Source organism: Amia ocellicauda, chromosome 3 (assembly GCF_036373705.1).
Source record: "Amia ocellicauda isolate fAmiCal2 chromosome 3, fAmiCal2.hap1, whole genome shotgun sequence".
Taxonomy (NCBI): domain Eukaryota; kingdom Metazoa; phylum Chordata; class Actinopteri; order Amiiformes; family Amiidae; genus Amia; species Amia ocellicauda.
This window is the reverse complement of record NC_089852.1, coordinates 18,887,682-18,901,206: the sequence shown is the minus strand read 5'-3', so window position 1 is coordinate 18,901,206 and position 13,525 is coordinate 18,887,682. Positions and strand designations below refer to the sequence as shown.

Sequence of the window (13,525 nt, the reverse complement as noted above, 5' to 3'; positions counted from 1 at the left end):
TTTACCTTAGCTTGTTTTTTTCCCACTTTAGTTAACTATGCCTGTAAAAGGTCCACGGATTTTTTCCCACAGCTTGCCAAAGGACTAAGTTTGTGTTCTTCGAAGTAAAATGTGCTATTCAGCAAAATTCTCTCATTAAATGTGCCATTACAATGAAACATTTTGTACATTATTCCTGCCTTAGGAATAGGATTGTAACATAGCTTATGTATTTATTTATTATTATTTATTTTATTTTATTGGCAATGTAATTGTCCCCAGACTTCTCAGATTCTGTTTTTATCCTGCAATGTAATTGGCAAATATGTATAATATGAATGACCAGATCTCTTTACTAAATCAATCAAGAGTCCTGTAACTAAACTACATAGAAAATGGCAAGTATTGTGTAGTGAAAAATATACTTTATTTATTTAATACAAACTACATTTGAAGAAGGGCACTGGAATGCAACAAGCCAGGTCTTCTGAAGCTTTGTTTGCTGTTCATGTTTTAAAAATAGAGGATACAAATGACTGAGTAATTGGTGAAAGACTGTAAGAAAAGTTAGGTTCTCTAACAGTTTTGGGGGTTTTGTACTGAAGTTAATTTTCCTTTTATTTTTCTTAGGCCTGTCTGGGACAAGTCTCAAAACAATTTCCTTCTTATCGTTGCCCAGTTACCTTGTTGTGGGGATAAATAAAAAATCAATCCCCCCCCCCACCCCCCAAGGCTATAGCAGCCAGGAATGGTGGATCACTTGTTACTAACCGAGGAGACATTTTCCCACTCTGGGTCTCCGGTGGGCTACCTCGGTGACATGGTGACTGATGCTGGCACCTACCAGATCTTGCCATCTCCCTTCTCTGAGGATGAGCTTAGTGACTCTTCCAGTTTCCGCTCTTGCTCCAGTCCGGATTCTCAGGTTCTAAGCTCCAGTTATGGGAGCAGTTCGAGTGTGGAGAGTCAGGACAGCTTCATAGACTACCTTTTGGCCCAGACCACCTTGGGCAGTGCTCCTGGCTTCATGTGGGACAGGAAAGACCTCAGAGGTTCTGTGGTGAAGGAGGAGGTTTTCGAGTTTCCCGTATTCTCAGCCGATGTGAAGGACACGGAGGTATTCCATCCCACCTTGGAGGAGATTGAGGAGTTCCTGGAGGAGAACATGGAGGTGGCTCTGATAGAAGAGCCTAAGGAGGAGTCCAAAGGGGCCAGAGGGGGCCAGCAGATGTCAACAGGAGGCGAGCACAAAGACCAAACTGTGCCCAATGTGGCAGTCAGCGAAACCAAAACCCTACTGTCCCCTGAATCTGTTAAAAAAGAGGAGGTTGGGGGGAAACCTGTGTCCGTGGATGGTGGGGTTCCCGTAATTCTGCAGATCCAGCCGATCCAAATCAAGCAGGAACAAAACTCTGCCAGTGTGACTAGCCAGCAGCAGCAGCCACAAACGCCACCGGCACCGCAGCCACCACAGTCGGACATTAAAATTGCCCAGCTTCTCGTCAACATCCAGGGCCAAACTTTCGCCCTGGTGCCTCAGCTGGTGCAGTCAGCCAACTTCAACGCTTCCTCCAAGTTTGTTCGCATCGCCCCCGTCCCCATCGCGGCCAAACCCATGGGTGTGGGTGATGCAAGCCAGGGTCAGTCCACTATCCTGGTAGGCCAGAAGTTTCAAAAGAATCCTGCTGCGGATCTTATCAAAATGCATAAATGCACTTTCCCTGGTTGTACCAAAATGTACACCAAGAGCAGTCATCTCAAAGCTCACCTGAGGAGGCACACAGGAGAGAAACCATTCGCATGTACTTGGCAAGGCTGTGGATGGAGGTATGTTTTGCACAAGCCTGATATTTACCTGATTTATGTTTTTGTATTCTGTCAAGGAACGTCATTCAATTCAATTCAAAGCTGTTATGTTTCTGTCAGAATTCTGAAGGATTTTACAACCCAGTTGCAGCCTGAAAAGTACCTGAAATTTGAATTGCAACTAAATATGTAACACACAGGCTTTAATAATAAGAGATCAAGACTGATATCATTGCTTAAATTGTTCAATTTATAATGCAAGGGTCTTTGTCCAAACAGTACACTGTTAGTTAAAATGTTACTACATATTTACCACCTATGGCAATTCTCTGTAAAATGTTTAATATTTCTATACATAGTAATAAAATAATGCTCCTTTAATGCAATGCTATAATATGTGGTTAGTTCTCTCAGTTATTTGCTAACAAGAGCATAACATACATATCAAGAACTGAAGAAATAAAATCTGAACTGGAGCCAGGTTGATAATACATGCAGAATTCCATTAGGTTTACTATCAGTGCCATAATAGCAGACATTTCTTTCAGTTAACTTATTTGGTTGGAGCCATATTAAATTGTTTTAAAACTTTTCACTGATCACTGTTTGGAATTAAACAACAAAACTGTATGAAATAGTCTCATATAATACATTATTGACACCCATTCTGCAAATAAAAGCCAGGGAATTTAATAATCTCCACATAGAAGCCATAAAAATTGCACTTCAATGAGAGGGAAACACAAAGAGAAACTTAAAGCAGAGACTGAAACTCACATGCATGAACTGTTGTGTTTAATGACTTGCTGAAGAAGGCTTCTGTGTAATTAGTGGCATTCAATTTATCTTTGGTTTTTGTACAATACGCCCTCTTTAATAATATTTTCAGCCAGATATTTTCTTTAAATGGGTGTTTTTTCCCCTGCAAGAAACACTGTTCTACACATTGAGAAATAAATAGTGTAGTTACATTTGAAATACTGAATTGGACAACTCAATACTTTAATTTTAATGTATGAAGAAAAAAAGCATAGTGTCACAGAGAAGGAGTATACAATACTTAAGTTTAGTTAAAGGCACAACAGCAGCAAAATGAAAAAAAGTCAATTCCAGAGGGACACAGTGATAAAATTACATTTCCAGATAAGTAACTCTTTTAAGTCTCAACAGGTTTACTCTAAGTTCAGGTTTACTGGGATTCAGGGTATTATTTCCTGCTTTACTAATGTGAAAAATTGTATGAATGTGAGAGTAGTAATTAACTAAACACCAATATAACTCAAATGTTGCAATCATTTTAAGGGCTTGCACTATATTTTTTATGAATTTCAAGAAAAAGTTGAACACAAAATGCAACATCTTCATAAATCTGATTCAAAACTCAACTGAATCAAAACACGTAATCTATTAATAATAAATAAATATTGGGTGTTGTGAATTCATTTTTTTCCAGGAATTCCCTAAACTGAGATGCATTTTCAGTGTGTAAGAGTTTTCCCTGGGAGACTACTTCAAGGCTTTATTAGCACACATTCATGTCACTAGGAACATCACCTATTTATTTATTTGTTTATATATATATATATATATATATAAATGTATAAATGTAATATAGGGGATCTCAAAGTACCAATCTTTTAAGACATCCTTAATAGGCTGTCCCAGCAAAAATAGGATTGCAGATAATACAGTTGAATTTGTCTGCAAATAAATATGAGGAAGTATACAGCACAGTTGAGGAGTAAGACTTCAACTTTTTTAGATCATAAAGAATTAGTTCATAAACTTTGATATTGCTATAGACATGTGTACTCCTAATGCAGCCTTTTAACTTTGTGTGCAGCGTGTGCTTTCGAATTGCCAAATGCTATGAGTTGTCAAGTAGCCAAACTAAACATGTTTCATGTTGGAGTGAGTGTCATGGGGTGTGCAGGAGAATGGAGGAAGGAGCAGGGTTTAGGCACTGCAAAGTTGAGGTGTTTCTAACAGAATACTTTTTGTCGACATTGGGTTAAGCTCAACACAAGAAATGTTACAAAACAAAGGAGGCCTATCTTGCTTGTTTGTTTTTTAGTAACTAATCAATTCCACATCGTGTTGACATTTCCACTTTCTTGCAAGGCCTCAACTACTTGATTAGGTAGATTGCTCCGTAAGCACATAGCCCTATGAAATGTGTTTTATTACTTTGCCAGTGAAGATTTATTTCCTGGCGTGGTATTTTGTGAAATATTTCAAGATTATTTTGATTTAAAAATAAGAGCAATCAAAATATAACAATTTAAACCACAAAAACAACAAAGATTTCATAGGATCCTACATACTGTGTGTAAAGGAATGCCATTTTAGGTTTTCATTATCAGTTTTCACTTGTAACTCCTGAGGCCATGTTTCATTGTTGAACTTGGAGATCATCTTTGAGCTGACATACCAGTAGAGATAGCCATCAAGACATTATCAGAATGTAGTCTGAATTGGTCTTATGCCAAATTTGAAAAGCTTGATATTTTAAGAACTACTGAGTAGGAAGAAGGTGCACCCCCTATAAAATATACCATAATATAACTGTACCATGCCATGTTTAGGTGAAGGGAAGTGAGATCATGCTGAAATAGGGAGAAGTATAGTAAACTATGGTACAGACCATGGAAAGTCATGGCAAAGCAGAGTATGTTTTATAACTGTGGGAAATCATTTTTTTCTCTCTCCCACACTATTGCTTGGGGCTGGTATGTTGAGATGGTTTAAATTATACTTGACTAGTCCATATTACACGTTTGGTGATTAAACTATAATTTAGGAAGTGTCTTCTAAAGTGACGTATCTTAGACTGGATCCTGTACTGTTTCTATCGTCTTCTCACAACACAGTTATAGAAGCAGAATTTATTTGAAATGAAATGTGTGTTTAATAGTACCACTATATTTGATCAGAAATGGATATCAAAGCATATTCATTATTGATTCACAGTATCCCTAATTGTTTGTTGTGGAGTTTGGTATAGTTATAATTCCCACTAGTTCCCTTTGAGTTGTGTGATGTTCAGTGCTACCCTTCTAATGTTTGCTGAGAGTATAAGATGAGATTAAAACCATATGTGCCATTTCTCTTTTACTCACGAATTTCATCCAGAGCTCTTAACAGTTGTGCCCTGTTAACTCTCCTGCTGCACATTTGTCCCATGCTGAAAAGACATGAGGAACTGTGCAGTCATAGTTCAACTTGGTAATGACTTGAGCAAGCAGAGATCAAGTATCAAGCACAAGACTGTAATTCTTTCTTCAAAAACATTAACATAATGATTTTCAAAAGAGGCAAGATAAAAAGTTTGTCCCAATGTGATTGCTAAAGCCTGATTTATGTTACTGAATCACTTAATTTGTTTGAAGGAGCAGAAAAGGGATACATAATCCATTTCATATGAATTCTTTGAAAGGAGGTTTGTAAATGACCTGCATGAGGTTTTAGAAATCGATTTGCAGCCAGCTTCTTATTTTGCACCTTTTAAATATCATGCCATTAGTGTCTCGCTTTTCCATTTGTCTTTTCAGCTTAAACTAAATTGTGGCGCAAAACAAGTCAAGGCAAAGTGAGGAATTTACAACGTGGAGAATAGTATTGCATAATATGTATTCCACTGCTGCCCAGCAGGATTTCAGTTTTGCTTCTGATGCATGTCTGGTTGCACAAGACCTAGAATTTGAAGCCATAGCCCTGTTCTTTGAATGAATGGTACACTTCAGCATTTTGATCTTGTTGATCTTTTGTTGTACATCTTTTCAGCAAACAAATATAAGGATTTTTACCCTATTACATAATGTGCCTTTTTGTTCTGTGTTTAGATGGCAGAATATTTGTACTTGTAAACCATAGTCCTTAATATACTTAGTTGTACAATATATATTTCCTATCTATTTAGTATAGAAATATATAATTTGTACATGTAAGATTTTAAAATCATTGTGTAGGTGTTCCCGAAGAAATTCCAGCAATATTTGTTCAGCTTTTTATTCTTCAACAAAGTAAGCTTGTCAGTGGACAATAGGCCTCTGGAATGGGCATTGGGAGTGAGAGAGAAAGAGTGATTTCAGTTTTAAGCACAGTTGTGCTGGAAGGAACTGTCTAGCAAATGTAACTCACAAAGACTACCTAGTGAATAGTTACCATGACCCCTCTACTGGCATGCCAGCACTGCAGATCTGCTTCAAAAGGCACAAGGCTAGGGTTTCTTATTGAAGTTGTACATTCACTTTTGGGAAAGCTAAGAAGAATTGTTTTTAGCTATTGAATCACTCTTCTTTAAAAAAGGGGTACATCAGAATCAATTTACTGTATGTTTTTGTAATACTGAGATGAAATAAAGAAAATATCAGATATCTTCTGTTTAGCAAGAAAGGCCTGTTGACAGAGGATATGTTTTTGAAAAGGAAAGGCTCAAATAAGAGCAAGATGGAAAATCTACCTTTAATTACAAATTTTGTACCAAAAAAAAAACAAAACTATATATATATATATATATATAGCAAAGTATTGTTTTTTCATCTTTCTAAAACATTGTTTGGTGTTGGATAAGTTGGCTTGCACAGAAGGTTTTCATTTAATCTGTGCATTAGGTCACCTTTCTTTGTTGCAGTTTCTAGAATATCTTACAAAATATGAAGGGTAAGAAGTTCTGTTCTGTTGTTATCTGACACCTAATGCATTTTTAATACTTTGGCAAAACAACTCATTTTATCTTACCATTGAAGACATTTTTGAATATGAATATGAATTTATATCACCACATTCTGATATAGAAAACAATAAACATAATTAGCACCTTGACGCTTATAGATAAATGCTCTTTCTCCCCATTTATAATCTGATATCTGGTAATAGAAAATATGTAAAATAATAAGTAAACTGCTCTTCCTGGTTAGTGATTTGCCTGCAGCATATTGTCTGCAGCTTAATTGTACAGGTTTACAGTGCATTTGTTTTGTTTTCAACACTGGAGGGGAAATGTATTCAACTTCTGTCTTCTTTGGTTATCATTCAATATCAAATGGGGATATTTCCATTTGCATTCAAAATGAATACTCAATACGTGTAGGTATCTCACTCCCTCTAAAAGATCTCCATTATGCAGTTTTCTGCTGGTCATTTTAAAGAAAGGTACAGGAGACATTACACAAATAACCCAGCACAGGACTACTGACTGTCCAGTTGTACACTTTCCACTGGGGTGTCCTTTTCTGTTAAGCTTAAGTTTTAAACCATAGCAGTACATGATAAATAAATCGCATAACCATAGTAGATTGATAGATAGATAGTATTGCAGACCAGATCTTGGACATGAGTTAACAAGGTAGTGTTTTGATCAGTACTGTCATTTAGAGATAGTTTGGAACATACATCTGTATACTGTTATCAGAAGATACTGTCATGTATCTCTTCATTGGTTAAATGACTTAACTGATCGATAGGTCATTTAGCATGATCTATGTAATACAAACTGGATTAGGGCTCTCCAGGACTAGGGTTGTGGACCACTGGTATACACATTCTATTCTATTCAAACAAATACTGCATGTGCACAATAGATGTCTGGCTTATAAATAAATGTAAATACATTCATAAGATTATTCGGAAATCATAACATTGAAGAACATTTATTTCATATTTTAACCTTGTGTATTTGTTGAACTGAGAACTTGTTTGCCAACACAAATTATACTTGTGAAACTGTTACACTGAAATCTGTATAGCAGAGTTCTTAGGAAATTAAATATTTTTGTTTTTTATCTGCTTTCTTTGTTGATGGATTTATAATTCTGAGAAAGTGAAGTTGGTATTTATGTTTATGTTTCTGTGTTATTTGCTATGCAGAAGTCACAGATTTAAACAGACACTTGAAAGCTGATGTCTAGAGGCACATAAAGCAAGAAGCAGAACTAACAAACAACAGAAACTACAACTGTGTGGTTATGAAGCGTAAAACTGCTTACAAAAATGTAATCAGCTTTCCACAGTTACATTTATATAAGTGTTTGTGTAAATAATTGTGGCCTCAGAGTGGTAGAATATTTAAATGTCAACCAGATATGACAAATATGAGTCTACATCTGTTGTGGTTGTCTTTTAACAGTGTGGGCTTTACATGCATTTGTGTATTTACAAATTCAGCCTGAGTTGATCTTCTCAAAGCATTACATGTAAATTATTGACACAGATGTTTTGAATACTCATTGGAGGTTTTCTTAATAAAAGCATTTTTGTGAGTCATACACACACATACACACACATACATACACACACACAAGATCAAATGTTTATCAAGGTTAAAGCCAGTTATAATTCAGCACATTAGTGACTAGGATTGAATTATATTAATGTGTGTCATGTTTCATTCATTGTTTATACTTTAAATATTAAATATGGCACTATTTTATGAGAGAAGGGATGGTCATCTATGTGCAACTGTTGTTCCAGCTGGAGCTGTATAGCAAAAATGCTTTGAACCCCTGGCTTCTGTTTGAAAATCTTCTAAATGTTTTATATTGAAACATTATCTCCCTGTTTAAAACAAACTTGCAGTCTTCTTATTGTTGTTAAGTCTTTAACAGTTTCAACAATGGTTTCTGAGGAGAAGAAAATACAACCTGGTGGTTAGAGTTTGGATTAGTTTATCTCCTGAGCATTCTGATGTGAATAATTTGAGTACTTGAGTACTTAAACCTAAAGCCCTACAATATTATCCTATGTCTTCTCAACAAACATTGTCTCAATCATTTTGCTGTAGCCATTTAAGACAACTATTTGGGAAAATAATCATTTTATTATCAAACTATACACATTAAGGCTGTATTCAAAACTATTTTGTATGTATAACATTTTCAGGGATTTAATATTTTCAGGAAAGTAATTATAGTTGATACACGTACTCAAGTGGTCAAATATATTCCTCCAAGTTGTTATTGACATGCTATCCTTCACATGGACAAACACTTTGAAGTTTTTGTGTATTACTGGATTATGGCAGCTGTTTTCATTAATATGTCAGCGTTTCAAATGCACCAATGTGTCTAAAATATATATATATATATATATTTTGTTCTTGTTTGTCGCAGGTTTTCCAGGTCAGATGAACTTTCCAGACACCGGCGCTCACACTCTGGAGTCAAGCCCTATCAGTGTCCTGTTTGTGAGAAGAAGTTTGCCCGCAGCGATCACCTGTCCAAACACATCAAAGTCCACCGCTTTCCACAAAGCAGCCGGACAGTACGCAAAACAAACTGACCCCATGTTAACTTCCCACATGGACAGAAGCTAAGGAGGGATACTGTGTGAGTGAGTGATTGTGTGCGTGTATGTGAATCTGTGTGAGAGAAAGAGAAATCATTTATTTGTGGTATTGTGATAATTTATTGTCTGAGCAAAAAAACAACAAAAACACTGTTACTTGATAATACGTTTGTACCTGATGTTTCTTCTGAACTAGTTTCAGAGTTGTTTTTTTTATTTAAGAAAAATAAAATGTTTATATCTGAACATAGGGCTCATTGTTTTTCGCTGTGTATTTCTTGTCAGCATAACCTGCCTTTTTATAGCCATTATCTGTTGTACTTAAGCCATCTTCAGTCCTCATCTACTGTCTATGAATACCAAAAGGAGTTGTGAGAAGTGCTTCTCTTACCAGGATATTTATTGAATTATGTTTTTAAGCTTATGTTTGTAGCTTGTTTTATGTAGAGTAAAAAAAAGAAATCTGGCTACTAATATGGTTAAAGAAAAAATAAACACACAAGCAGGCAAGGAGGATTTGAAAAAAAAGGTTTCACAATTGCACAGTCAAAATTATTATAATGATTAATAATAATTATTAAACTCTGAATCAGGTTACTATCTGTGCTGCAGTATTGGCAACATATATGATGGGCACTGTTAAATGTGAAGGCAGTTAATATCTAGCTAAATTGAGAAACTGCTTTGGCATAAAGCATCAATAAAAGGCAGGTAGGCAAATTCAATTTAAAAAAATGAAAAATGAAGAGCTCTATGTATGTACACATAACAAGGTCTTGTGTTTATTTGAAATGATGAAGCTGGACCTTGTAGGAATTAATGAAGAATGAAAAAGTGTGGTTCTATTGAAGAGTCAACTTATTGCTTCATTTAACTGGCTTGATATTGGTATAAAACCAGTGTGATAAAATTGTTAGGCCTTAATGTAGGGGAATCCAAGATATCCTTAACTGGGGCCAATATGTTAGTCTAGCAATAAAAAAAAGAAAATTGCAATCAGTATTTGTTTTAAACAGAAAGCAAAGGCTTTTAGAGTTTTATGAATATGCAACTTTTAAAGAAATATAACTATGTATCTTGAAAATGAACAAATCTGCCTCACATCATCAAAACGTATTATCGGAACACCTACCAGCCTTTGTACAGTACTTTTATATTATGAGACCTTTTTGGTGAGGCAAAAGTTTTGTTTTTGTAGATGCTAAAACAAACTGGAACACATTGGTGCTAAAGATGTCAACAATACCAGCCTCATTTTACTGTATAATAACGTGTGGTTGTAGAATGTTGAAAAAGGTCATAAAAGAATGTAGTGAAAAGATATGTAATTGTAGTTTGTAGTTTTCCTGTATGGCCCAGAAATAAAACACTGCAGTTCTGCATGTTCTATACGCTCTGTGAAGAACATATATGTTAATATATATTGTCTGGCATATTACATATAGGTATGTGGTATGCCAGACACAATCACATACATGCATATATATGTATGTATATATGTATGTATATATGTACACACACACATATATATATGTATGTATGTACTCACAGTGAAGCATGAGTACAATATGCCATATAGTGATGCATTCATTCCATTCAGTTTTGAAATTAATATTGTAAAAAAAATGCTTGTAATAACAGGTATTTCTCACATCCTATGAATGTATGTAAATAAGAAAAACTGTAAATAGATGCATCTATATGAAAAAAAATCTTCTAATAACATATCTTAAGTCTGTGATTGTGTAAATTTTTAGTGTAAACTGTAAACAAGTGTACATAACATAACAATTCAGTATATATAAATATATATATTTTTTTCTTTGTTCTACATGAAATGCATTTACAAATAAACCTGAAAAATAATTGTATTTTGTGTTTGATTTCTATTCACAACCAAAGCCAGGAGCCAAATTGCTTGTTAGTATTGTAGCTTATTGATCTGAAGATCTCATCTAGTCAGATCCCAAATAATCTGTTTCAAAATTGTGGCTTGGGACTGTATTCCAGACTTCCTTCAACTTTTGCATTAGTGCAACATGGGCTAGCATCCCTGTGGAACACTTTCAACACCTTGTAGAGTCCATGGCCCAATGAGTTGAGTATGTTCTGAGGGCAAAAGGGGGTGCAACTCAATATTAAGAAGGTGTTCCTAATGTTTTGTACACTCAAGTTCATTACTGTAGCTCTTTGTGGGTTTGCATCACTCTAAATGATAAAAAGCATACAATTTATTCCTTTTAATTTCCAAGTTAGTTGCTATTGAAGCATTTAGCATGTCTGTCTTCAGTTCACAGCTGTATTGTTTTAAGGTTAATTAATGTTCAAATAAAAATTAGAAAATATGCTATTTGTTACTTAACATTTAACATGTGATTTATTTGTTGTTCACTTTACTTGGGTAAAGTACCTATAAGTTATAATTACTAAGCCTGCATCTTTATTTGTCATCCCGATTCAATACAATATACAAGAAAATGCATCAGCATGCTGCAAAATATGCTTGTTGGATAGAGAATATAGGGACTGTATCCCATTCTTCAGATTACAGTACAAACTTTAATATTCTGAAAATATTGTTTATATGCCTGAAAAATACATTAATTCTCCTACATAACATTCTAATTGACATATTTTTTATACCAATAAGCTGTTGGATATTTTTTCCTTTTTTGAAAAGCAGGATCGATCACCTTTCAAAAGGGTCCTTTTTTTTTAACTTTATCTCTCAGCATCTGAATCACTGCCTGGACGAGAAGTTTATGGAAGAGGATTCTGTCAGGTATGTATTGATTAAGTTACAGAATAAAGCTGAATGATACCCTGCCCTTAATTAATTACAAGCCTTGAGCACTATCTCCCATCAGGGTGTTTGATTGGTTGATTGTCTTGAATGAGAATAAAGACATATTGGTTGTCTCATTAATTTGTCAAACAGCTAATCAGACACTGGTGGGGTCATCCAACTTTTAGTAAAAGTGATATGTAAGTGTACAGTTTGACAGATTTGAACTGGTTGGTATGCAGTGTAATAGTGACTGGTTGTTTTGTTTGTTTGTTTCATTTAGATAGAACTTATATTATTATTATTCTATTAATATAGAATATTAAAATGTATTTTTATTTTATTTTTTGGTGTCTTTTCCAGTAAATTAGAAAGAAAAAGAAAAGCCAGATATGTGCACAAACCCAAAGCATGCCTAGCGTGGCAAGCAAGATGTACACCACATGTATGTCTCGTTATTAATGGTGCAGAACTGCCGAGTCATGCTACATCAAGAGAGGCAGAATGAAAGTACAATTAGGGAGACTGACACTTAAAATTTACACCATACCATCAAGCCTATCAGTTTCTGCACTCAGCTTTTGTAGGGGGAGCACGGGAGGATTTAACACAAACCATCTGGTCCAACCTCTCTCTAGGATATATATCTTAAATAACCAGAATGAAATGAGATCACAGGTCAGCGTGGCTGTAATTTATTGATTTAACTACACTATGTTAAGATTTGGGAGATAAACAGAAGAGATTCAACTCATTGACTCGTTTCATCATACTGAACAAGGATCTAAACTTTGACCATGAAATAAGCATTTATGTATTTTTTAAACTGGAAATTTGCTTAATATTTTGAAGAAGTAAATTAAAGCATTAACACCAAAACCTTTAGGTGAATTCATAATGTCTGTATTTTTATTATTATCATCACATAACAAATTGGTCTGTTGATGTTTGATGTTAGGCTATTTCTATAGTTTAATATCCAACATGAACTGACATTTTTTTAAAGCTGATTTTTCCATCTCTCAGTTTTTCTTAAGAGCAGTGATCAGTATATGCCACATCATTCCTTCAATATGAAGATTATAGACTGCTGAATGTTCTACAGTGATTTTGCCTCAGAGTTATATCAGGCATGGAAATTATAGATATAGCTTACTTTGCACCGCCAAAGTCAGGCCCTTGCAAGATTTATGACCAATGTATTTTTGGACAACTGGATATGAAGTTCAAACTGTTGGATCAACTGTTGTCAGGTCATTTATAAATATCTGAGGGTAATGGTGTCCAGAGTTGGGGGTCTAGTTATTTCAAAGACACTGAAACTGCCTGTATCTTAATTTATTAAGAATACCAAATTACATTGGAGTAGCAGGTGAATAAGTAATGTTATAGTGGTTGATGTAGCATAAGATTTCAGAGTAATGAATATAGAAGGAGCTACATTTAAAATATATTCTAGTTATTGTAATGTCTTATTGAAAGTCAATCTCCAATACCCTGTTTATATTGGCTGTTTGGGATGAGGGCTCTATCCTGGCTTAGTTATTTATTTAGTTTTAGGCAATGAGATGCACCATGAGAAATAGAATCTGACAAAAATAATAAAATAGCCTGTTCTTTCTACAGTTACCAAAACTTTTAATTGAAGGGCATAATAGTGTTTTCTCCCAG

At 34.9% G+C, this 13,525-nt stretch overlaps 1 protein-coding gene across 1 annotated transcript in view; it reads left to right on the top strand.

Annotated features, from left to right (window-relative positions):
* Positions 1-10,940, top strand: part of klf15 (Kruppel like factor 15) — a 12,557-nt gene extending 1,617 nt beyond the window's left edge. The window contains exons 2-3 of the mRNA XM_066698376.1: positions 610-1,806; positions 8,895-10,940. Coding sequence (XP_066554473.1) covers positions 728-1,806; positions 8,895-9,063 — 1,248 coding nt within the window. The 5' untranslated portion in view covers positions 610-727 and the 3' untranslated portion in view covers positions 9,064-10,940. The remainder of the gene's footprint in view (positions 1-609; positions 1,807-8,894) is intronic.
* Positions 10,941-13,525: the final 2,585 nt, after the last annotated feature.